The sequence below is a fragment of the Epinephelus lanceolatus genome, chromosome 11 (genome assembly GCF_041903045.1).
Source record: "Epinephelus lanceolatus isolate andai-2023 chromosome 11, ASM4190304v1, whole genome shotgun sequence".
Lineage (NCBI taxonomy): Eukaryota > Metazoa > Chordata > Actinopteri > Perciformes > Serranidae > Epinephelus > Epinephelus lanceolatus.
In genome coordinates, this window is record NC_135744.1 from 10,397,471 (window position 1) to 10,423,868 (window position 26,398).

General features: G+C 39.6%; 1 protein-coding gene across 3 annotated transcripts in view; it reads right to left on the bottom strand.

Annotated features, from left to right (window-relative positions):
* The window catches only part of LOC117271839 (seizure protein 6 homolog), a 121,218-nt gene that overhangs the window by 50,942 nt on the left and 43,878 nt on the right, over nucleotides 1-26,398 (bottom strand). For all 3 annotated transcript variants that reach the window (XM_033650318.2, XM_033650325.2, XM_033650309.2), the window contains exons 2-3: nucleotides 7,534-8,265; nucleotides 6,944-7,065 (exon numbers count right to left, since the gene is read on the bottom strand). In XM_033650318.2, the coding sequence (XP_033506209.2) occupies nucleotides 6,944-7,065; nucleotides 7,534-8,265 (854 nt within the window). The remainder of the gene's footprint in view (nucleotides 1-6,943; nucleotides 7,066-7,533; nucleotides 8,266-26,398) is intronic.

Sequence of the window (26,398 nt, forward strand, 5' to 3'; positions counted from 1 at the left end):
AATTCACCAAGACCAATGTAAGTGGAAGGTAAGATTGATTCTTTATATTATATTTAAACCTGCCTAATGTATACTTCATTGGCATGGAAACTGAATAATCTGAAGTCTGAAAGAAAGCCTTCCTCCTTATTATAGTAATGCACTCTGGCTTTAAAGTTCTTCAAGTGTCACGAGTCCTCTCTGATTCATCCAGTATCCATTCATTATTCTGCCTGGATTTCAATTCCACTTAATGTCTTTTCATTACATTTTTTTAGGTCACTGAAAACGGATCTTTTGTAAAACTCCATCCAGGGTAAAGATTTTCAGGAACTGTATTTTCAGTGTTGACGTGTGGACAGGGAAAAAAAATAGTTTCTGGCTCATGACCAAGTGGCAACCTCTGAGGCTGAAAAATGAAGTAAAAGTCCAAGTGCCCAAAAAATGCAGTATCTTATATGGTCACTTGAGGTTGTCTCAAAAAGTGAGTCAATCCCCATAGTCCCTTGTGTTCAAATGCCCAGAATTACAGCAGAAACAAACATGGTTACAGCATGGGAAAAAAATAAATGGTTTAGTCTCTGTCGGTTTAAAATGTCCCTGTTCATGACAGCTGCACAGTGGGGAGTTTTATATAATTCACCCATTTAAATGTTATCATTATCTACATGTTATTAAAAAATACAAATAATTAAGGGTGGGACCTTATATGGTCACTTCTGGATCCGAAAATCCAAGATGGGGACCGCCAAAATACTGGACCCGAGGCTTCAGAACAGTAGTTCACAAGCCTATGGGTGATGTCACGGTAGCTACGTCCATTATTTTATTCAATCTATGCTCATGATGTCAGAGTGTGCACTGTTACCTCCTTTGTAAGGCATCCAGAAAGAGGTGACACTTCGTGCAATGGTAAATATGACCAAAATAGTGCTTGTTCTAACCTTGCCAATAGGACATTTTGCATATGTACACATAAATGTAGTTACTCTTCCACTAAATTGAGGTCACAATGCACTGCAGAGGTCACTGCACTAGGTAGCCTTCCCATAATTGTTTGTCTTTTCAGGGTTCTGATTGGTCAACATCATCTTCTTCCATTTGTGCCTTAAGGATTGCTGTTATATTGATGCCCATTGGTTTGGCTTGCTCTTGACAGGGCTTCAATTATGTTTTGCGTTTTTGTGTTTTCATTTGGACGTTTTTATAACAGTGTTTGTGCGCACAGGAACTCTTTGAGAATGAAGGATGGAAAAAACCCTTCTTTTAACAACATCAACAAAAAGAAATACCTGTGTATGTGTAGACTAGCACTGAAGCTCTGCTTGTTTCCTGGGCTCTGACTTCCTGCCTGATCCCTTTCGGTTAAGTTTGCCGTGTGATTGATCTCTTGGTTTTGACCTTGCCTGCTTACTGGAATAAATCTTGTTGGGTTGTGGAACTGATTGTGTTGAGAGTTGCATATGTGGGTTCCTGACTGGTCTGTGTCTGTAATTATTACATCATCATTGCTAAACTTAATATAATAGCGAGGAATGTGAGATAAAAAATCTACACATCTAACAACTGTGTGTTTTCACCCTGTTCAAACAGCCCTGCACATGTCATATTTAACTATGAAATACTCCTGTGCAGTGTACGCTAAAATGCAACCTTTTTTAAAAAATATTTTTCTAAGCGTTTATTACACTATTAGTTTATCTCTGTGCTGAAAGTTGATGTTACATCAGCCCTCTGATATTTGTGCAATTATTCTGCAAACAAATTGTAATGCGGCCAGAATCACCAGATGGGGCAATGCATTATATGCTGTTAGCTGTGGCAGAGGGGTTGAACAGTCAGGCTGAGGGCAGTAAATTCTCCTGATACATTTTTCATCCTCCCTCTCCTGCAAGCTGCCAGACTGCTGAAAGGAGTATTGACTAAGCACAGAAAAGGTCTGATCTTGCTTATTTATTCCTCACCAATCTCCGTGATGTTTTTGAATGCTGGTGGAAATCAGAGAGGTTTCTGAGTGCTGGAAATGACAGATCCTGTGTCTATATGCGGTACACTGTATAGTATGTTTTTACTGAAACATAGCTACTCTATACATCAACATAAATATTTATCACACAGTCACCTCATCTGTCCTTCAGAGTTTTTCTTTCACCTAATTTCCTTCCTTTGCCCTTCCAAACTGCTGGTCTGTCTGCTATAATGATGACTCCCTTCCATAACAGAGGCCGGCTGCCAAAACAAGAACATGCACTTCAACCATAATGTCCCTCCCACGGCTCCTCTGCTGTCAAGTGTGGAGCAGAAGCATTTTCCCTGTGTTAATGCTCGGCACAGTAAATGGAATCAAAAACCAGCTGATCAAAGTGAATACTAAAAAGTATATTTCTGTGTCTCTAACAAATACCACATAAAAAAATCATGACCGCAAATCAATAAACTGTCCGTGATCCGACCAGAGAAATGGCGGGGGAGGCTCTGTGATCTCTCCAGAGATGGCTGTGTGAGGATGACAAATAAGCTCATCAGAAAAGTGGAAGCAATCAATTTAGTCACTACAACAACAGCTCATCTCATCTCTCTTTTCTTACTGGATACGGAGGTTTAAAGGATTAGGTTCTTCAGAATTACATAAAACATGATTAAAACTTGGACTGTCACATCTCAAATGATCTAAGCTGTTTAACTGAACCATTTGCCATGTTTTCTGCTGTTTATGTGTGCAATTTAGTGCAATGATTGCCTTGCATGTCGCTCAGTAAATCTGTTGTTAGTCACATTATCTTTACAATAACTACACTGCACGTACCTCTACACAAATTTAGAAAAGACAAAATGAAAGCCTGTCTGTTTTTCTTTCTGGTGCAAGGATCAATAGAATAAAGTCAAAAATGAAAAAGGTGGAGGCTTCTAACTCTCACATTTTGTGTATTTCTGCATATGTGTGTGCCTTCGTGTGTCGGATAAGTCCACAGTAAATCCCATGAGACAACAGCTAAATGTACGTCCATCTCCTCCTGCTTGCTTTAAGAATTAAACACGGGTGAGTGAGGCTGCAAAGTGTTGAAAACTAAAAATCATCCATGTGTAAAAATAAAAACATTTAAAATGTGAGGTAAAAATTGTTCCGCTTGCATAACATTTTCTGTGCACACTGCTACTCCACAAGTACTTTCTGATCTCACTTCATTCCTTTAAAGCCCCGGGACCTGGGTAGCCTCCAGGCAGAGAAGCTTCACACATTGCTGATGAGAAGGTATGACACAAACTTGACTTCAATTTCTATCTTTCCATCTTCAGTCGCCAGGAACAGAGACCATGGCTCCTCGTTCTCTTCAGCCGTGCCAAGTGGTTGTCTGTATAGTTTGCCATCAGATCGCTATCAGTTTAGCTGTAGGAGGGAGGGAAACTGTGGCCCCATCTGTTCACACGGTGGTGCTGAAACACATGGCTTTCTCCTGTTTCTTTATCAGGCCTGGTAGATGTGTGAGGATAAAATGTCTGTAGGTTTTCATTCCTTTATATAGTTTTGTATTTTTGTGAGGCTCTTAAGAAGTTTTCTGTCAAATGCACCAGAGAGGCAGTAGAAGTTAAGATCTAATATATCAAATATGGGGAAATGCATATGTGTGTGTGCATGCACATGGGCAGGTACCTGCGCTTATGTGGTTGAAGATTTACTTGAGTTACCCAGAGGAAGAAAAACACACTCTCAAACATACACTCTGTCAAGACTTATCTTAGCCCTCCAGAGGCAGCAAGACAAAGCTCACACATTTTAAAGTCTCCAGTGGTAAATGAGGCGTTTGAGAAATTGCAAATGCCAGGGAACACACTCACTGACAGTTAATTTTTATAACCTTTTGTGAAAAGACTTACCAAGCAAACATTTCAACCTGAGACAGACCCCATCACTTGTGCCCCCATCCACCCACTCACCCCAGCAATTTGTTGCCTGTCTATCTCCATCAACCCACACAAGACCAGCGAATACTGTACGAGCTGAGACTAAACCAAAATATGTCAATGCTCCTCACTGGTTGAATAGAACCCTTTTCTGCAACATCTTTTTTTGTACTTTCAGACAATTGACAAATGCTTCACTGAGCATTATAGTGTCTTTCAGCTCATTGATTTGAATATATCGTCCAAAACTCTACTGCTCTGGTTCAATCTCATGGATCTTGTCAACGTCTTTTCTAGATGCAGGCAGTAGTTTTCTGTGACAAAACTTAGCCACCAGATAGCCAGATTATTCTTCATGGATTGCCGGAGACCAAAAATAGAGCAGAAATAACAGTAAATATTTGATTTACATTGGTTGGGTGGCCTGAAACACAAATTCAAATGTATACTAATGTTGCTCTGTATGTGTCAGATTGTGTAAATAGGAAACAGCTTGTTTGCTATATCAACATGGAAAGTGACAAAATGCCAATGCTGTATTCATAGCTTCATTCTGCTGCTCTCAAGTGCCCAAAAATGTATTAGTGGGGGTTTTCTGTGAGGTCATTTTTTATCTCAGCTACAATGGGCATCATTTACTAATATGTGTGTATAAATGTTCTTACTCTGTGCATAGAATAAATGTGTATGCAATACCACAATTGTTCATTCATGAGACTTCACACCATCTGATCTTGTTCTTACCATTGTGCGTAGGTTGGTGAGTCAGAATCATTCCAAATTGACAAGCGTGTACCTGCTTTTTGCAATCAACATACTGCCACGCCCCTTTTTCTCTGTACAAGTAAATGCATTTACGTTTAGTTCATCCTGGGGAAAGAGGCAGAGTTGTTTCCATGCACATATATGGACCCTGACATGCTAGTGTCAGACCATCAGTGAGCATCTGCTACTGTAGTTGCAGCCAGAAACAGCTGATAAGCCATGTCGGTCTCTGATGCCGTTCTCTCCTGAAGGCACTGACTGCAACATCCTGCAGCAAAGTTAATATCTTAACACCTGCTTGGAGGTAAATCAGAATCTTTAATATACCCTGTCAATTATAACAATACTAATAAGGACTAATAATCATTTCATGAAACTCTAAATTCATGGCCATCATTAGCCATCATTAGCAGACAGGCTGGTTTAATAAAAATGACGAAAACCAAAACAGTTACATGCCAATATAGATATTCTTATATACGCCACTATAAGCTAGGACTGGGGCACTCAGTTTTTATAGTGGAATATTTTAATTACTTTTAATAACTGATGAGGATAAAAGGCAGAGGATGAAATAAGTGCATGCATTGTAAATTAGTAAATTAATGGTTTGAAATATTGTTGTCTATTAAAGCCTTTATTGATAATGTTTTTAATATGCTACGCATTTGTTTAAAGTGTGCGTGTTTACAGCCAGGCCTTCATAATTTATGTGCATGCGTGGTCTGATGTAGTTCTTAATTTGTTTGCAGGGTATGAAAAAATTCAGGTTAGAAAGTATTGATAAATTCTACTAAAACGTTCGTATGCACAGTTTAAGCACAGATTTGTGTGCACTGTTTGTGAATGAGGCCCAGTGTCCCCGAGACATGACTGAACTGATGACATCATCTGTGAGTTAAAATCAATGTGTTTTCATGCCTGTCAAAAACCGATGCTTTCTCCTGCCTTATGCATGTGACACAGATGCCGCAGGCACCCTTTGGCATCTCTGTGACATGCACCCTTTAACATTGGCTTGATTGGTGCGATGCACAGCTGGGTGAGAACTGTGGTAAGATGTGGTTGAATTAGTTGTCAATCCATCACAGTTAGGTTTAGGCAACAAAACTGCTTACAAAACAAATCATGTGATGGATTTAAAAAAAACTACGCAACATGACATAAACACACCACTTGAGTGATATCAGTGTGCTGACTGTGCATAAATTAGCCCCCTCAACTGTGGTCCCCTGGCAGAATGTTAGATTTTCTTTGACCCATCCACCTGACCTTCCTCCCACCCCTCATGGGTTTTCTCACTCTTAATACTTCATCAGTTGCTCTCAGTGTCAAGTATTGCTGCTGATGGGTTTACATTGGAGATAGTTAAAAGCTTGGTGCATCTCATTAAGACCCTTAAGGCTGCCTTCAGCATCAATATTACATCCCCAGGGGTGGGACAAAGCAGCAATATTTGACACACTGGGAATAAAAACAGGCTGGTTAAAACAGCACTGACATCTGATTTCACACTGAACTCAAACAGCGGAGTCCTGGGTGAAATTCTGTTTGTTTGACCCATCCACCACCCCTCCTGTCCACCCTATAAAGAGCTTCTCACTCTTTATACTACTGCCAACAGTCCCCAGAGTTTCCCTCTCTGGGGATAGAGGTTGGTGTGAAAAAACGGGCTCTGGGAATGCTGTGCTCAACTTCAGGGTTTGGCTTCTCAAATAACCACACTGTCCATAGCCAATATATGATCTTTGACAGAGGTTGTGTTATGCTTTGCACTGGTTTATTTAATCATTTAGTTATTTATTCAGTAGCAGTAGTTGTGCTATGCCTCTCTAACCATAGAGTTTTGCTAAATTTTACTTGGTTGTAAAGAATTTTCAACGTAGTTTAGAAATGGGAAACAGAAAACGAATCCCCAACAATTATTGCATGACACATGCATAAAGAATAAGTAGGTCTGAATTTCATGATTTGAAGGTCAAAATACCTCAAAAACCTGGCTAAAATTGGTTGTAAAGTCAGTTTATCAGACGTCTAGATTACGTGTTACTGTTGTTTCAACAGCATTCTATTAAGGGTGTTTCATTTTTGGAATAAATTCCTCAAATACAGTCCATAATATGTGAAATAGTATCTGTAATGCAGACATCTCATCAGCTTTCACATTGCAACCACATTTTGCCCACTGATGGATTTAAGATGCAGTTTTGAACTTTACCACTTTAACAGAAGCTGCATCGTGTAGTTAAAAAAATGCTGATAAGGGACAACATCATAGTCAACCTTTAGCACTGACCTGAATCTCAATGCCATACCCCAGGTAGACCGTGACCAAGTAGTTACACTCCACTCCAGAGTCAAGTTGCTGCAGGATTTCGATGTTACCCTCAGGGTCAGTGAAATTCAGGCTGCATGGCTCTGTGGGAGACAGTAAAAAGACAAGTGATTCCCTTTTTCCCGGACCACTGATCTTTCTGACAGCCCACCTGTGTCACCGTGGCCCCCGCAACCCTCTAACTTTCTCTGCAGATTTCCTCTCCGACACTGCTCATCTGGGCCGTCAGCACTCTGTGGCCAGTGGAAAGGACAGGCAGGACACATCAGGGAAAATCAGATTGTTTCTGACACATGAGCGACTCTGTTATTCCTGGTGGAGAGATGAATAGCGGTGTGCAGCATGCCAAATGAACAGCAGTGATGCTGATGACCTGGTGCTTAATTTTCCTGTCCTCTGGGATGGATGTGTTAAACCTTAAGGGGAAGGTAGTCTCAATTTTGAATTTCCGTCGGGGCAAAAGTTATTTGGATGCTATTTATTTCACAAACTCATTTGAATGTTCTGCTCAGTGCATTTTTGAAAGTCAAAGAAAACACGGACATGCTTACCTGCTGTTTGCATGGTGGTGATGGTGGTGATAACAGTGGTGGACGTGGTGGTACCTTCTTCTCTGTAGGTCAGGTTGGGGAGTGGATGATCAGGGCTTGATTTGTTTTTCAGTGCTGTCTCCCGAGCTTCCCCTTTCTCCATCCTCATTGAGGAGGGTGCAAGGGTTGCCTCTACAGGAGAAGCACTCCAACTTTGAGGCCGACTTCTCCGCGATGATAAGGAGGCCACTGGGTTCTCACTGAATGAACCTCTATTATTTGGTGTCACTTGAGTGGTAAGGGAGTCTGTTGTGGGCTCTATCTTATCCGCCCCCTGTGTCTTAGTGGACTTCTTTTGAGGGAAAGACATGGGTGGCCTCGGTGTCGTGGGAGAAAATGTGGTCAGTGGGGAGGTGGCAGCTGCAGTGGCAGTAGTGGCAATGTCTGAGAAGGCTGGGGCATCCTCATGGGGCACCAGCTGAGTGACAGGGTCTCCTGAATCTGAGGCAGAGCCTGGAATGGTGGAATATGCTGCCACAGAGCCATCCCTCCGGAAAAAGTGCTGGTCTCCCTGGAAATCCCTTGTAAGTAGGTGCTCATGAAGCAGCAGGCCCTTGAGGACAGGCTGGTGGTTGGGGATGTTCATAGGTGAGACAGTGGTGATAGAGTGGACTTCGCTCTCTGTGTCTTGTGTTGACGAGTCCCTGTCTGGGCCCAGTGTTCTCTTAATGATGCCGTTGCTTTCCTTCGGAGCTAAAAAAAAAAGAGAGAGCGGGTGTGTTAAGCTAAATATTACAGGCCAGCAGCTACAGAAGCAACATACAGTGCACAAGAGCAGTACGTCTTTTTGACAGTTTCATTATAGAATCATCAAGACTGCCAGACTATAATCTACTAAAATTATGCCTAATGAGGTGAGAGGCTGTCCTCTTGTATAATTCTTCCACACACGTTTCCTTGCTATTTAAATCAGTTCATTATGCTTGTGTGTGTGTGTGTGTGTATGTGGCTTTGGGGGAAGAGAGTGGTGGCATAGTAAGTATAATCCCTTACACTATCCATTATAGAAGCTTAAATAATAGGGAAAAAAAAGTCGGGGTTGACATATATAGGTCACCACAAGTGACGTACAGCACACATGGTATGATAGTATCCTAAGATCACATACAGTTTATTTTCAAGGGCATCTTCAGTATTAAAATCAAATATTTGACATTCTATATGATACATTTCACTGAACTACCGTAAAGAACATTCTTTTCAGATTTTAAGATGCAGCTGTGACTAATACTGACAGTGGTGAATAGCAGCTTGCAGAAAGCCAGTTTTATTATCAAAGGCGAATTCCACAATCATACACCGCAGGCGGTGAAATCTAAGAGGGGAGAAACACTAAGCAGAAATATTCTAGTTACTTGCGAGATAAAAAGGTTTAAAAGCACATATTTTTCTATGGCGTTCTTCTGTAGGCTTATATTCTTATTCTCTCTCTCCTTTTCTTTCTTTTTTTTTTCTCGACCCTTCACAAACACACACCACTCAAACACAGCGCTAGCATTGTTTAAATTCCCACAGGACAAGCACTCAGCTAGCAAACAGTCAGTAAACCACACACAGAAAGTCTACATGTGATACATTATTGCAAGTCGCACCAGATATTTGCTGACACGAGTTTAAACATGGAACTTGTACATGACAGTTTACAATGTGAAAGCCAAAACAAAAGATGTTCTCTTCAGGGACGCTGCTGTTTTGACAGTGACACAGCTAATCAATTTAAAAGACAGACTGAGCTCCAGTTTCAATCAAATAGCCGGAGAGACAGTTAGAGTTTAGTAACAAAATAATATTAGTCAATAAAAACTCAGACAGTGGCATGCATGTCATACTTAACTAAATAATAATTAAAAAAAAAAAAATAATAAAGTCATACCATCAGTGAGAATAAAGACTGAAGGGATTAAAGCTGCACATCACCTACACTTGTCTTTGTGTCAACTGTGTAACAGGCTTTAATTACCTCATAAAATCGTTAAGAGGCACAAAAGAATGTGCTTCAGGTGAGTAAAGTTCTGGTTTCAGCTCCTCAGTTACAGAAAGTGTAAGTGAGGAGCCATAAGTCATGTATTTCTGTGAGAAAGTGATCTCACAGAAATACATGACTTGACTGTGAACTTAACACTGCATTATGTGGTGGCTGCATAGTTGGGTTTAGGCACCAAAACTACTTTGTTAGGTTTAGAAAAAGATAGTGTTTTCGGTTCAAATAATTACATTTGTTATGTATGAGGTGTAAGTCCATTCTTAATTGACACGTGCATTACTTAACACAACGTTACTGCAGTTGTTCCAATACAAATAACAGTATCAGAAATCCCTCCTATACTGCCTAAAATGCTCGAGTCAATGCACCAATTCGATACAACTTCTTTTATTAATTAACTTCAAACTAGCTGCAACTAGCTTTAAAACAATAGCCTATGCAGCAAGTTGCGCTGTGCAGTCATTGACCACTGTTTTAGAGCAGTGAAGAAGAACTGATTTCTGGTAAATAGTGTAACGTTAGTTGTTGTCAGAAAATGTCAGCAATGTATGTGGCAATCATTCTCTGTGTGTATTTGTTCATGTTTTACAAAGGGTTTAACCTGAGCCACACCATGCTGGAACGCTACTCTGTATCAGACAATTCGCAAGTCCAGTATCAGAATCAGTATCAGGAAGGAAAAAATGATATCAGAACATCTCTAAAAGTTACTATGTAAATGACATAGGAAGTATTTTAAGTTAAAAAAGATCCAGCATTCACATTTAGTTTTACACGGGACACAAACACCAGTCTCTTGGGCCAAAGTCCGGTGTCTATTTGATTCATCCACCACCCTGACCTTCACCCTACATGAACCCTCTCACTCTTTATACTATCTACATTAACCACCACCCATTCCATTATGTCATTGAAAGAGGGAATTCTTGTGTCCACCACATCAAATGATCTTAACTGATTTTACATTGGCACCGTTTCTTTGGTACTGGCATATAATTTTAGCACATTACATGCCACCACTATGTAATTCAGTGTTAAGAGGTTGTGGTCATCGCATGTACCGCTGTGAGGCCGGGTTGATTTTCAACATCAGCATACCTTTTAACAGCTCATGAAGAACAGAGCGGCCAATCGGTTTAAGCAGCGTAAGAGTTTTTGTTGCCAAAATGATTGCACAGTGAGTCCAAAAGTGCCATATTTATCCCATTATCTGCTACATTTTCCTCCCATCAGTAGTTTGGAGAAAATCTAATGAATTAATGATTCCCACCACTCCAAATCCTCCAGACAGTGTAAATGTTAGCAAAGACGAATGCCTTTGTATGTCCTTAGTGGCTTCGACAGGAAAGCCATCCTAAAATGATCAAATGTTCTCTGGCTGGCTGCAAGTTATACAAACTCAGAATGACAACAAGGATTTATGTGGAAAGAGTTTTCATCAGGTTTTGAAACTCTAGTGCTGACTGGCTGTTTTAAGGTGGGCGTGTGTGTGTGTGTGTTGGCAAGATTTGTTTCTGTGTTGTTAAGATAGGGGTAGGACTACAGTGCTGGACATAAAAAATTAAACATCTTTGGCAACTGTCATCTTTACAGCACAGTGAGATGAGCTGACTAAAGATACTACAGCTGACCGTGTATTTCAGCATCATCTAAATTCATCTCCACATAAAACAACTCTGTGTTTTTTGTATGGCATATCTAAGATAAATATCGAAAAACACTGAGGGAGTTCATATAATCCTCTTATGCATCTACGTACACGTGTCGACATGAAACAATGCCGTCTGCTTTGACACCTTAATTAGCTTGCATTCACTTGTCCTAATGAGGCAGAAAAGCTGCCAGCATACTTTTCATGCTTATTGATGAAAGGATGTTGTTGACACAGGCAGCAGAAGAGTGAGATATCATCACGGTGAGTGCTTCTATAAGCTGCAGTGCTCCAAAAGGATGAATGCTGGAAGCTAAAACAGATGCAAGATTTGTTTTACAATGGCCTTTTAGAGGTCAGCTGCATGGAAATACAATTTACATTTTACAGTTTTTCACAACTGCTGACAACCATTTACACTTAAAGGAAGAGTGAGTTAAGATTTAAGAAGATTTAGTGGCATCTAGTGGTGAGGACTGCAGATTGCAACCAGCTGAAACTTCTACCGATTAGAATTCCTTCAGTGTTCGTTGTTTAGGAGGTTTTTAAGGGGAGATGAATTATCCACAGAGGTCTCTTTCTCTACAAAAGAAATGGATTCAGTGATTTAAACCGCTGAACACCCTGAATAAAGCTGTTTCCTTTTACAAATCACTGTTTATTCTACGCTGTTCAGCACATAGCACACTCACCTTTTCCTCTGATGTCTGAATGTGTGCTTAACTTATTTCTGATTCAGATGTTCAGGAGGTTTTTACCAGGAGCCAAATTGTCCGCAGAGGTCTCCTTTTCTCCAACTCAAATGGATGTGATCTTTTAACCCAGTAAAAACACAGAATAAAGCAGTTTCACGATACAATTCAGTGTTCCTCCAATGCCAATGTCATGTCAGAGACGGCTGCTAGCCTATCACCTGCTAATGTGTGTTCAACATTTTTCCTCCGTTAACTTAAGATCTAAATGTTTTCTGCTCAAAACCACACTTAGTTCATAACTTAAACACTATCTCCACATTCCATTACTTTACATAACAAATGCAAAAAATAATCATATCCACAAAAGCCTCTTTTTTTGCTACTACTCAGAATAATCTTATTAATCATAATACAGCAATATTCAAACTCTAGCATGTTTTCTATTCAAGAGAAACATAAAGTCGATCACAGCACAACAACTTACAAACATACTAACAGTTGACAGCATTGCAAAACTGCATTTCTTCTCATGTTTTAGTTCTACCTGCATCCTTTCCTTTCACCACCCTTTGGTTTTGGTTGAGTGTTGAATGTGTGCATTTTTGGCAACGCACTATCTAAAAGTGAATGAGTCATCTCTGCAGAATATAGAAGAAAAAAACAGAAACTGCAGTAAAAGCTTTATTAATAGTATACACGGCCTTTAACTTCGAATGTGTAAAAAGAAATGGCGCAAAAGGAATAAAAAGAAAATGCAGAGAGTCCTGGTCCAGCTACTCCTCTGACTCATCCTCTTTTTCCCCCTCATCCAAACATTATTTTTTCTCTCTCTGCTTCTCTGTGTTGTTTTGTAACCACATTGAACAAAATCAATCCAAATCATTTGCTTTATACTTAAGAAGTCCATATAAATGAAGGAACTTTAACAACTTACAATAAATCAGCTGTGTCTCAAAGTTTCAATGATCTGGCCTTATACTAAATTTGAGGACATTAGGTTTTCTTTTCTGGCATACTGTCTGAGAGCCTCTCTAAATAAGACAAGAAAATCCATCATTTTGGTATTGGAGTTGTATGTGAAGAAAATTCAAGCATTTTAGAACTTGCTAATTAACTGCATATTCTGTGAAAACAACGCCAAGTAAAATGGGTGAAACAAAATTTTCAAATGCTTTTAAGGCAAATTTGTTTAACATTTCCCCATAAATGTTTGTGCCTTGAAATTCTGTATCAGATTTCTACAAAAATCATCTTGTTTGAGTTTTGTTGTTGATTTGTGTTTATTGTCTATTTACATACACACTACTTACATGTTTAATCCTTATGTGATCAGTTCTCAACCTCTAATTCAATTACAAAGCTTGAATATTCTACAACTGTCTGGCTCATTTGGACTGTACTGATTACAAGCAGCAGTTGCTTTTCCTGCAAATAAAACAGATGCTTAAATCTGTTTTGCAGGAGGCAAATGTTCACCCTGGAAAACTGACTTTGACTTTATTGATTCTATAAGAATTCCCATGACAGGAAACTTACATTTAGGTTTTAAATGAGAAATGGTGTCTGAATTAATGTGAAAATGAACTGCACCTCAGGAGAAGCTCTGCACCGCTCGTAAAACTTGGAAAGTAGCAGTTGTAAGCCACTGTAACATTTTGCTGATGCAGAGTGGTTTTACCACCATCCAGCGCACTAATAAAAGTTTGATCGGGCTATTCAAGAGGAAGAGTAAACAATTTTGTTACAAAGCCTCTCCCAGGCTGACAGAATTGACACATGGTTTTACATTATACTGGCAGACGCGACAACACCACATTTATCTTTCTTGGCGACAGAAGCAATTCAAAGACCTTTTGATGTTCTGAGATGGAGGAGAAACATTTCCTTGTAGCCTTATTCTGTCACAACAAGAGCAGCGAAAGCTCCGCTATAAAGGCAAACTAAGCATATTTGACATGTCTCACAACCAGCAAGAATAAAGAGTGTAAAGGGAGGTCTTCATGAATGATTGAAGTTTATAAGGCTGCCCCTCCTTCCCCCCATAACTGCAAAGTATACAGGAATCTCAGACATCAGACATACAGTATGGTAAAGATGGGGGATTATGCTTTTGACAAGACTGTCATTGCTGCATCAAACCAGGAACTGAGACCTGCCTCTTATTTTCTAATCTTTATCTCTCTCTCTCTCTCTCTCTCTCTCTCTCTCTCTATCTGTCTTGGTCAGCTGTTGACCATCCAGTTGCCGTCCTTCAGTCAGAATATCGAGTGAAAGTGGAAAGTGAGAATGGAGAACTGGGTTAAACCAGAGTTTCTCATACACAGATCAATACAGGATCAATGTGTACAGGTTGGAGACCTCACTGTGGTGATTACAGAGGAGCGAGTGCTGCTACCAAACTGCTCTCATTTCTGAACCTTAATTGGGTGTTTACAGATGAGGTTTCACAGAATAGAGCTGAAAACTCAATTTGAAATGTAATTTGTTGAGTATGAGCTTAATGTAAAGCAATACATACAAAACAGGAAATAACCACTTACACAGTCTCATTTTCATGCAAGTCACCTTCATTAGTTGCAAACATAAGGGAAATTGCGATCAGTGATGACTAATCTTTTCTGTACATTATGTGAAATGTTTTAGATTTGGGTGGCTAAAAACACAGATGAACAGATGAAATCTGAAATAAAGACTCAACTGTAAAATTCTATTTTTACACTAATGTAAGCATGGCATCTTAAAAATGCAATGAGGCAGGAAAAATGTGTTGTAGTCATTCGAAAAACTATGCAATAGTAGAGCATGCCAATCAAATTAGATTATTTGAAAATGTAAATTTGCATTTGTCAAGATTTACAACACATTTTTGAATTACTTTTTTTTTTAAATATAGTGTCTTGTCAGGGGCTGCAACAGGAGCAGCATCAACCCGTGGTGAAATCTGATTGGTCAACCCTGCTGCCGTCTAGATCCTGAACATGGCAATCAATGAATCAGTCAAACTTCAGCTGTATAGCACCCTTTGTACAGGTAAATGGAGTTTAAAGAGCTTTATAGATGACTGGTAAGGTGATAGTAAAAGTATGAATATAAACAGTTAAACAATTTGCACCTGACGGCCGAAATACATGGGGCATGGAAACGGCTTAACATGTCTACCTTAGTATGTCCACAGCAAAATGCATCCACAATCATCAATCACCATTATAATCAACTGAGATACCACATTGAGCACAGAAGCACCAAAGGCACCATGCGGCTCAATGCTGTTTTTTACGCTAATTTCACATGGCTATTTTTTTCCTCCACACGCAGCTCCATGACCCTCCAACAGGTAAAAACAATATACAACTGTGTAAAAAACGTGTACAATCTCTTAAAAATTACTAATAGAACAGAAATAGAATAAATGAAATACAATGATATTGCGGGGGGTACTTCTAAGGTGCAGACAAGTACAGATAATTAGCGCTTGGCATTTATGCAACATTAAAATATTAACATGTGACAAACTTGTGGGTGTTTTTGCATTTCACATTAAAATAAATCAGTTAAATCAACGCATCCTGTCGTTAAAACAATCTAGTTAATTCAGTATTCAGTATCAGTTAATATAGCCTACACATCCAGCAAGACCCTGCACAACCAACAGAATTATCACTTGGCAAAAGTCAATACACACACAGTGAAGCTGGCAGCAATCACGCTACAGAAATGCTGCGTAGCAGGTAAATACCCCACTCTGCCCTGCCTAGGTGACACATCACGTCTGTTGCCCAGAATTTCAGCTCAAAACACACCAAAAATATAAAAAAAAATCAAAATTTGATAAGAAAAGTAGATCTAAATGCAAAAAATACAGAAAGAAGTCAATAGATAGATAATAGATAATGGAGAATGCAACATTGTAAAACAGGCAGGCATTTAACTTGTCATTGCCTACATAATTAACAATGACAAACCAAACAAGTAAAATAACCGTTGACAGTGTTGAGAGGGTTACTTTTAAAATGCAATTGGTTACAGATTACCAGTTATCCTGTTAAAAATGTAATATTTAATGTAACTATTTAATTACTTCAAAGCTATGTAACCTATTACAGGGTATTATGTTTTGATTACAGTTCTTGTGATTGTTTTAAACTGGGCGATAAAGCTGTAAAATGTCCAAAAAGATACAAAGCTACAGAATGAATATTAAATTCTACATATAAACTTTTTACCGAAAATAATATATTCAGATGTAACCCCTTTGTAATCACAAACATTTTGATCAGTTCCTTTACTTTAATTACATGTTTTTTCTTCATTAAATGTAACTAGTTACTCCCACCGATTCATCATTAATGCACTGTACATCAGCAATACTGGTCCAAAAACTACCAGTAGGTCAGGTGCACTTTGTTGATTGACACAAGTCATTAGCACACACATAAACTCAACCACTCACTCATTCATTTGCTGTCATTAATTTCTCCTATCTCCTATCGAATGTGACCTGTAATATATTGATTCTGATTGGTGCTACTTCTAACATGCTGAGTTGAAAGGTCAAATCCGGCCTGTGTTAAGTGTTAGACAGTCAATAATTCCCATACATTTCACTCTGGACAAACAGGCAGACCACTGGCTTATATACAGCAAGAATAGCTAGATGTATTTCATGTTGTTATCAAAGATGAACAAACATTTCTTTAGCAACACCCTTTAATGTAATGCAAACACTGAAATCATGTTCATTTGATTTGCTATCCAGCCACGTGTTACTCTCAAATTGACAAAAATTACAACCCTTACCAGACTCTGCTTCTCTATATAGAAACACAGGTGGGTCCAGTTCTCACCTGTTTCCATCCATAGTTAGAAAATCACACCCCTACTGCCAGCCAATTTAAATTTATTGTGCTTGAAGGACTCCAATCAGGTGTAGATGTATTGTATTATGCTGGCATAACCAGGCTACTGTCAGAACAAAGTGATCTTGATGTGCTCTGTCAGGTCCACAGAAGAGGTGTAATGCTCTTATATTTAACCCTTCACACACCAGCAAGTTGCATCAAGTCACAAGCAATGGATACAATCACAAAGGGAAGATGTAATAATGTAAGATGTAATAACATGAAATTAAATATCACTTATACCTCAGTTAAACTTCATTTACTGCAGCAGATCCAGCAGCTAAAAGTAGAAGCCATGCTGCTCGCTTAGGAGATTACGTGTGTTACTGCATAACATCACACCACACTGAAGCTGGTTAATTACTTCAGTCCTAATTCATAAATTAAAGGTGGTAATTACCATGACAGAATGAGATTACTGTTATCTTATTCTGAGCAGTGTCACAAATACAATAAAATAACATTTATTGTCCTTGGGGAAATTTACTGAGTGGAATGTTCTTCTGTTTGCACATTTAGTAGAGCACATTTAGAACATGTCAGGAGGTCTCAGAGGAAGCTGGAAGTATTAAGAGTGTGGAAAATGTTCACTTGTTCCTAACAAAACTAGTTGTGTCCTTACGCCCCATCACATCCAGCCAGTGTCGGCAGAAAAAAAAACATAGGCATTGTAAGTTTTTGCAAAACACAGCGATGTTAAATTTGTGCATCGTTATGTATTGCATGTTGAAACTTTACATTTCAACAATGCTGTGGGAGGTTTGGGCAACAAAAACACTTGGTTATGGTTAGGAAAAGATCATGTTTTGGCTTAAAATTCCTGATTTTGGGAGCAAAATCCCCACTGGAAAAAACAGCAATGGGTCCCCAAAAACAGCCAGTTTTTTATTATGCACATGTTGCAGGTATGATTTAGCAAAAAAATGATTGTTTTTCGTGGCACAATCCCCACTGAAAAAAACAGCAATGGGTCCCCAAAAACAGCCAGTTTTGTTATTTGTTGGTCTCAAACATTGGTCTGCAGTGGTTGGCATCTTGAACTTTACCATGGTGACGTGTAAATGTACCATATAAGAGGTTTGCAGAAATGTGCAACAGCAACATTTTCTTCTGGGGCTGGTTATTATTACCAGATTTCTGGTTACTGATGCAGTAATATCAGACTTGACAGTATGAAATTATGGAAACAAACCTGGACAGTACAGTAAAACTAGTCTGCATGTATTGAGGTCAAGAGTTGAGTTGATTTTGGTGGAAATGAAAACAATTCTGTACAGGGCACTCTGCCACATTAATGTTTAAAAAGGTGTACTCTAATCTTTCAAAGATATCTTGCTGGATAAAGTATGATAAGTATGGATAAGTATATGTTATGCCACAAATACATGACACGCTGCCTCTTGGTTCCTCACAGAGGTTTATATTTTTTCTTTAAATCTTTATTATTTATCTTGCTATTTACCTTTTATTTTATTCTGAATTATGTGCATAGTAACAGCACTTTTCAATTGTCTTGTGTTTTCATTGGGTTTATGTTTTCATGTTTTTGTGTTTTTATGCTGTCTTGCTGTCAAAATAAAATGAATAAAAAAATCCCCTTGTGGGACAAGTAGATCTGAAGTGAACTGAATGTCTCAACAGCTCATTTGTTTTTCTCTACATAATGAAAGCGTTAGAAAGGCAAATACGGTTTGCAGATGACTTCTAAAATGATAAAGCATGCTTGCAGGGCTATGGCTCATCTCTACTGACTGGATTATAATAAAGAGTGTCTGGCCGTCCTGATTATGTGCGAGTGGAGGTACAAGCTCGTGCTTTGCCCTGATATTCCATGGATCCATGGCAACCTCTAAGTCGACACTGACTAAGATGACAGAGTGAGCAATCATGGGGGAATCCTCCTCAAGATGGCAACACACAGCCTCCTCTCTTCAGTTGCATATCAATGGAGTCATCAGTGAACACTCAGTGCATGGAGAGAGCACTAATAAGATGGGACAAGCTACACTTGAGGCAGGCTGCTGATTGACATCAATCTCCTTATATCCAGGGGCTTTATTTCCTTATTATTACGGAGAGCCACTAGACAAGCAAATCAATAAGCAGCTTCCGCTGGGCTCAGATACGAGGCCTTCAGATCACTCGACATGACTCCTTTTAGGGTCGTCACTGGAGCTTTGCACTTGTAAATTCATTCTAACACAAGGAGAACATTTCCTAGTAGTGACATTTGCAATTCCAGCATTATGTGCACATTCTACTTGTTTGCGTGACGCCATAAAGGAAGACTACAGGAAATAATGGGGCGAAAATGATAAATGATTCCATTAGTTAACTTAATGAATTGATCATTTAATTTGGTTTGTGGCTGTGACAAGTGCATGGAAGTGGAAATAAAAAATAAAAAAAGGTAGCAGGAAGAAAATGAAGAAAATTAAATTAAGGGAGCACTGGCTGGAAGAGTAAAAAAAAAAAACAAAAGGTCACAAATCAAACAGTGATTTTCAGTCTTAGACCAGAATAGTGCACCCACGACTGTACAGAGATTCCAATTTCTGAGCATCAAATTTCCCCTTTACTCTCTGTCTGTGTTTTGAGTCGTGAGGATAACGGCATATTGAAATGAAACACAATCTTATCCTCCATCTGCCCTTTGACTTCATTGAGCGGAACCATAACTTTTCCCTTTCATTTATTACGGCCTGTCTGTGTTTCGGTTCATTGAGCATTGTCCTTCAGACAGGCTTTAAACAAACTCTGTGTTAATGGTGCTAGGAAGCTCGTAAGGCCTGACCTTTAAGCTGGAGCAGAACAAAAACAGAGCGACCCAGCCCCGCTATTTGCATGAAATCTACTGTAAAGCTCTCGAGCTGGAGGGGGTAAATGGACCAACCTCAAACAAATCTGAACTCTATAGTGAAAGGTTAAATGTGGCTTAATTGTCAGTAATTATTTCTTATAATCTGTCATTTTATTAGCTGAATCAATTTGCATTTCACATGCCACATTTTTATGTTCTTCTGTGCATTTTTTTTGCTTTTCACTTTTTTTTTTCCTAGGAATAAATGAATGCATGTCTTGCTGTACAAATGCCTGGTATTAAAATCACATCATTTTCTGTAATCATGGCAGAATCTGTCTTATATAGAAGCCGGGTGCTTGTTGTATTTCAATTTACCAATGTGCTGCATCCTAGAAAATACTGGGAGGAATGTCTCTTTTCACACTTCATTTCCTCCCATTAGAGTAATTTATCTTTTCATTTTCTTCTCATTTACTCCATGGTGGAGTCAATTAAGAACAGAGCTGTGGGTGAAAAAAGACATACAACTTTGGAATCCGTAGTGGATTACTATGTTGTGAGAAATTTATAAAATGTGTTTTAACAGTCCTTGTGAAGTAGTGGAAGTTCAAAACTACAACTTGGCTCTCTTTTGGCAGCATCCTCTATAACTGGGATATCATAAGATCGCAGGTGTATAGTATTGCAATTATATAACACATCAGTATATAGATAAAAATAAAAACCCATGCAACATACACAAAAGTAAAGCCATGCTTTCCTTAAGAATACTCTTTGAGGGTGCAGGTTGTATATCTTGCTCTCCTACTTCAGGGACTGGTCTTTATATATGAGGGGGGAAGGGGGTGGTGCAAAACAGGGGAGGCATGTCAATTATATTTTAAAGCACTGGGGATGGACTTGTGTTTGTGTAAATTGGTCTTGCTAGGGGGTGTGACATACAGTCTTAAATGGCTGTAATTTGTATCTAGCTTAAATACCACCCACCCCAACTCTAAAACCCACCAAATTTCCAACAGTACTCAAACACATCAGGAAAGGTGAGCAAATATAAGCTCAGAATATTGATATGTCATCAATATCACTTTATTCTACATGGCTCATTTAAAATTTTGTCAAGAGTAAAGCATTTGCACTAACTGTATCCTGTGAAAAACATTAAATACTACCCTCCTGCATGCATGACAATACTTTTATTATGCACATGTTGCTAATGTCAGCTGTGTGAGCACTGCGATGCATGCATGGCTTTCTTAGGAAGGAAGGGTGGCTGTTATGCACATATATACATATATGTACAGTACAGGCCAAAAGTTTGGACACACCTTCTCATTCAATGCGTTTTCTTTATTTTCATGACTATTTACATTGTAGATTCTCACTGAAGGCATCAAAACTATGAATGAACACATGTGGAGTTATGTACCTAACAAAAAAAGGTGAAATAACTGAAAACATGTTTTATATTCTAGTTTCTTCAAAATAGCCACCCTTTGCTCTGATTACTGCTTTGCACACTCTTGGCATTCTCTCCATGAGCTTCAAGAGGTAGTCACCTGAAATGGTTTCCACTTCACAGGTGTGCCTTATCAGGGTTAATTAGTGGAATTTCTTGCTTTATCAATGGGGTTGGGACCATCAGTTGTGTTGTGCAGAAGTCAGGTTAATACACAGCCGACAGCCCTATTGGGCAACTGTTAAAATTCATATTATGGCAAGAACCAATCAGCTAACTAAAGAAAAACTAGTGGCCATCATTACTTTAAGAAATGAAGGTCAGTCAGTCTGGAAAATTGCAAAAACTTTAAATGTGTCCCCAAGTGGAGTCGCAAAAACCATCAAGCGCTACAACGAAACTGGCACACATGAGGACCGACCCAGGAAAGGAAGACCAAGAGTCACCTCTGCTTCTGAGGATAAGTTCATCCGAGTCACCAGCCTCAGAAATCGCAAGTTAACAGCAGCTCAGATCAGAGACCAGATGAATGCCACACAGAGTTCTAGCAGCAGACCCATCTCTAGAACAACTGTTAAGAGGAGACTGCGTGAATCAGGCCTTCATGGTCAAATAGCTGCTAGGAAACCACTGCTTAGGAGAGGCAACAAGCAGAAGAGATTTGTTTGGGCCAAAAAACACAAGGAATGGACATCAGACCAGTGGAAATCTGTGCTTTGGTCTGATGAGTCCAAATTTGAGATCTTTGGTTCCAACCGCCGTGTCTTTGTGAGACGCAGAAAAAGTGAACGGATGGATTCCACACGCCTGGTTCCCACTGTGAAGCATGGAGGAGGAGGTGTGATGGTGTGGGGGTGTTTTGCTGGTGACACTGTTGGGGATTTATTCAAAATTGAAGGCACACTGAACCAGCATGGCTACCACAGCATCCTGCAGCGACATGCCATCCCATCCGGTTTGCGTTTAGTTGGACGATCATTTATTTTTCAACAGGACAATGACCCCAAACACACCTCCAGGCTGTGTAAGGGCTATTTGACCAAGAAGGAGAGTGATGGAGTGCTGCGGCAGATGACCTGGCCTCCACAGTCACCGGACCTGAACCCAATCGAGATGGTTTGGGGTGAGCTGGACCGCAGAGTGAAGGCAAAGGGGCCAACAAGTGCTAAACACCTATGGGAACTCCTTCAAGACTGTTGGAAAACCATTTCAGGTGACTACCTCTTGAAGCTCATGGAGAGAATGCCAAGAGTGTGCAAAGCAGTAATCAGAGCAAAGGGTGGCTATTTTGAAGAAACTAGAATATAAAACATGTTTTCAGTTATTTCACCTTTTTTTGTTAAGCACATAACTCCACATGTGTTCATTCATAGTTTTGATGCCTTCAGTGAGAATCTACAATGTAAATAGTCATGAAAATAAAGAAAACGCATTGAATGAGAAGGTGTGTCCAAACTTTTGGCCTGTACTGTATATATGTGCCTAACAGCCACCCTTCCTTATATATATATACATATATATATATACAGTACAGGCCAAAAGTTTGGACACACTTTCTCATTCAATGCGTTTTCTTTATTTTCATGACTATTTACATTGTAGATTCTCACTGAAGGCATCAAAACTATGAATGAACACATGTGGAGTTATGTACTTAACAAAAAAAGATGAAATAACTGAAAACATGTTTTATATTCTAGTTTCTTCAAAATAGCCACCCTTTGCTCTGATTACTGCTTTGCACACTCTTGGCATTCTCTCGATGAGCTTCAAGAGGTAGTCACCTGAAATGGTTTTCCAACAGTCTTGAAGAAGTTCCCAGAGGTGTTTAGCACTTGTTGGCCCCTTTGCCTTCACTCTGCGGTCCAGCTCACCCCAAACCATCTCGATTGGGTTCAGGTCCGGTGACTGTGGAGGCCAGGTCATCTGCCGCAGCACTCCATCACTCTCCTTCTTGGTCAAATAGCCCTTACACAGCCTGGAGGTGTGTTTGGGGTCATTGTCCTGTTGAAAAATAAATGATCGTCCAACTAAACGCAAACCGGATGGGATGGCATGTCGCTGCAGGATGCTGTGGTAGCCATGCTGGTTCAGTGTGCCTTCAATTTTGAATAAATCCCCAACAGTGTCACCAGCAAAACACCCCCACACCATCACACCTCCTCCTCCATGCTTCACAGTGGGAACCAGGCATGTGGAATCCATCCATTCACCTTTTCTGCATCTCACAAAGACACGGCGGTTAGAACCAAAGATCTCAAATTTGGACTCATCAGACCAAAGCACAGATTTCCACTGGTCTAATGTCCTTTCCTTGTGTTTCTTGGTCCAAACAAATCTCTTCTGCTTGTTGCCTCTCCTTAGCAGTGGTTTCCTAGCAGCTATTTGACCATGAAGGCCTGATTCGCGCAGTCTCCTCTTAACAGTTGTTCTAGAGATGGGTCTGCTGCTAGAACTCTGTGTGGCATTCATCTGGTCTCTGATCTGAGCTGCTGTTAACTTGCGATTTCTGAGGCTGGTGACTCGGATGAACTTATCCTCAGAAGCAGAGGTGACTCTTGGTCTTCCTTTCCTGGGTCGGTCCTCATGTGTGCCAGTTTCGTTGTAGCGCTTGATGGTTTTTGCGACTCCACTTGGGGACACATTTAAAGTTTTTGCAATTTTCCGCACTGACTGACCTTCATTTCTTAAAGTAATGATGGCCACTCATTTTTCTTTAGTTAGCTGATTGGTTCTTGCCATAATATGATATAATTTTAACAGTTGTCCAATAGGGCTGTCGGCTGTGTATTAACCTGACTTCTGCACAACACAACTGATGGTCCCAACCCCATTGATAAAGCAAGAAATTCCACTAATTAACCCTGATAAGGCACACCTGTGAAGTGGAAACCATTTCAGGTGACTACCTCTTGAAGCTCATGGAGAGAATGCCAAGAGTGTGCAAAGCAGTAATCAGAGCAAAGGGTGGCTATTTTGAAGAAACTAGAATATAAAACACGTTTTCAGTTATTTCACCTTTTTTTGTTAAGTACATAACTCCACATGTGTTCATTCATAGTTTTGATGCCTTCAGTGAGAATCTACAATGTAAATAGTCATGAAAATAAAGAAAACGCATTGAATGAGAAGGTGTGTCCAAACTTTTGGCCTGTACTGTATATATATATATATATATATATACATATATACACACACACACACAGTCACTCAGAGAGGCTCTTGGAAAAACATTTATAAGTTCTTCAGGGAGGGTCAAGATAAAAAACAAAACTCAAACCCTCAATTCCCAGCCATCCCCCTCCTCTGATAAGTAAAGAACAGTCCCCTAGTCATTTCATTAGTGGTGAATTTAAAAGCTGCTTGATTGATGTCATGCTCTCCGCCCCTCTTCAAATCACTCCCCAGCTCCATAGCAATTCCATCAGCTAAAGGAAAATACCACTAAGGGACAATGCAGGTGATTTTCAACCTTATCTGTGTACTTGCCATAGACTGACGTGTACGTCATTACACTTGTCAATACTATTTATCTCATGGGGGAGCTCCTGATGTAATACTGAATCAGTCACAGACTATACACAGAAGCAAGACTTATTGCATTCTTTATCAGACAGCAAAGACCATCTGGAACGAGGAAAATTGAAGCGCCAGCAAGATACATTAAGGGCCGTTGTCTTTGTTTTCTTTTTTCTTTTTTTTCTCCATGTTTTGCTTTAAGCAACAAGTACAGTGCTCGTATGTTCATGTAATATAAAGCTAACTTGAAAGGAGCTGAGTATGTTCAATGGTTTGTGCAAGCATAGCAGTATTTGGCCATAGAGACGAGGTTAAAAGTGGGTCAGGTGGGCTTGCTTGGCACCCTGCTATTTTCACTGCTGTTTAAGTCGGCTTTTATTGCAGCACAGTGGAAGAAAAATAGGCAAAGAACGACAGAAGAAAAGCTCATTGAATATAAATACAAACAGACCCTTATTTTGAATAGTTTTAAAGAATTACTTCAAGGTAGAATCTATAATATATTTAGTCGAATAAATCTAGCAATAGGCCTGGAGCTCACTTCTCTCTGGCACAATTATCCAAATAGTTTCACTCACCCGTACCCTCATGCAAACTAGAAATCTGTTGCCTCAGTCTTACACTCTGTGGGAGTCTTCTCCTGCAGAGTCACCTTTCTTTGAAACAGGCCTCCTGGCATCCGCAGTGAAACTGTCTCTCTGTCTATTTAAGTCCAGACTTAAGATTCAGTACAGTTTACCTCTTGCCTTCATTCTCACCTGACCAGCTGTTCCATTTGTCTCCCTCTTTATAGTGTGACATACAGTCCAGTACCACTCCTGTGATTTGTGCTGCCTGGTGCGCTAACACATACACAGCCGGATAGCACACAGACACATACTTTAATCTCTGTTTCAGCAACTCTGCGCTGTAGTTCCCCTGTATATCAAAACCACAGTCACACCCATGTTGGACCAACTCAATCGACTATAAAAATGTTGGCACTGTATATTCCTGCAAATCAAGGATATGTGACATATGGACATTATTATGTAGCTGAGATGTTGTAGTTAACATATGGTTATGTTTAGGCACAAAAATCACTTTTGTTGTGGTGATGAAAGATCATGTTTTGGCTTAAAACACCCGGTTTCAGGGCGTAATTCCTGCTCAAAAACCAGTAATGTCGTCTTAGAAAACAATCACTTTTCCTGTCACTTACCCAGCAGCAAATGCAGCAATGTCTCCACTGGAAACCAGCACTATCTCCACTGGAAAACTAGCAATGGGTCACTAAAAAGACCCATTTTTAGGGGCTAAAAGCAGCTGACAAGCAGCAGCAGACACAGGCTGCTAAAAAAACTCACATTTGGCAGCTAAAAAGCAGCTGGAAAAAGAGACATGACTTTGTTGGTCTGCAGCTTAGCAAGTATCTACCTGCCAAGTGTCACACCATCCACCATCCCCTCCACGTACCCTGACAAAGTCAGCTCATATCTTATGTCACTAAGAAAATATAAATATGAAACATATAAAACATGCAAATGTAACATAGTCATTGTTCGTAGAAATGCAGAATGCCGATATTTTGTTCTGGCAACCTGGTGGGTGGACGTTTTACTGACTCTTGCTCAACAGCTGTGATTGCTGTGATATCTAAAATTGTGGTTTTAGTTTTCTGATCTCTTGCTTGGGGCAAGAGCTGCTCATATCCACACGCTTGTAGGTAATCATGACATGAATATCATCTTTCATTAATGATTTCTGATGCTATCAGACACAATCTGGAAATCTGGTTTGCAGGGAATTACCTTTGAATTTCATCTACAAATAGTTTTCCT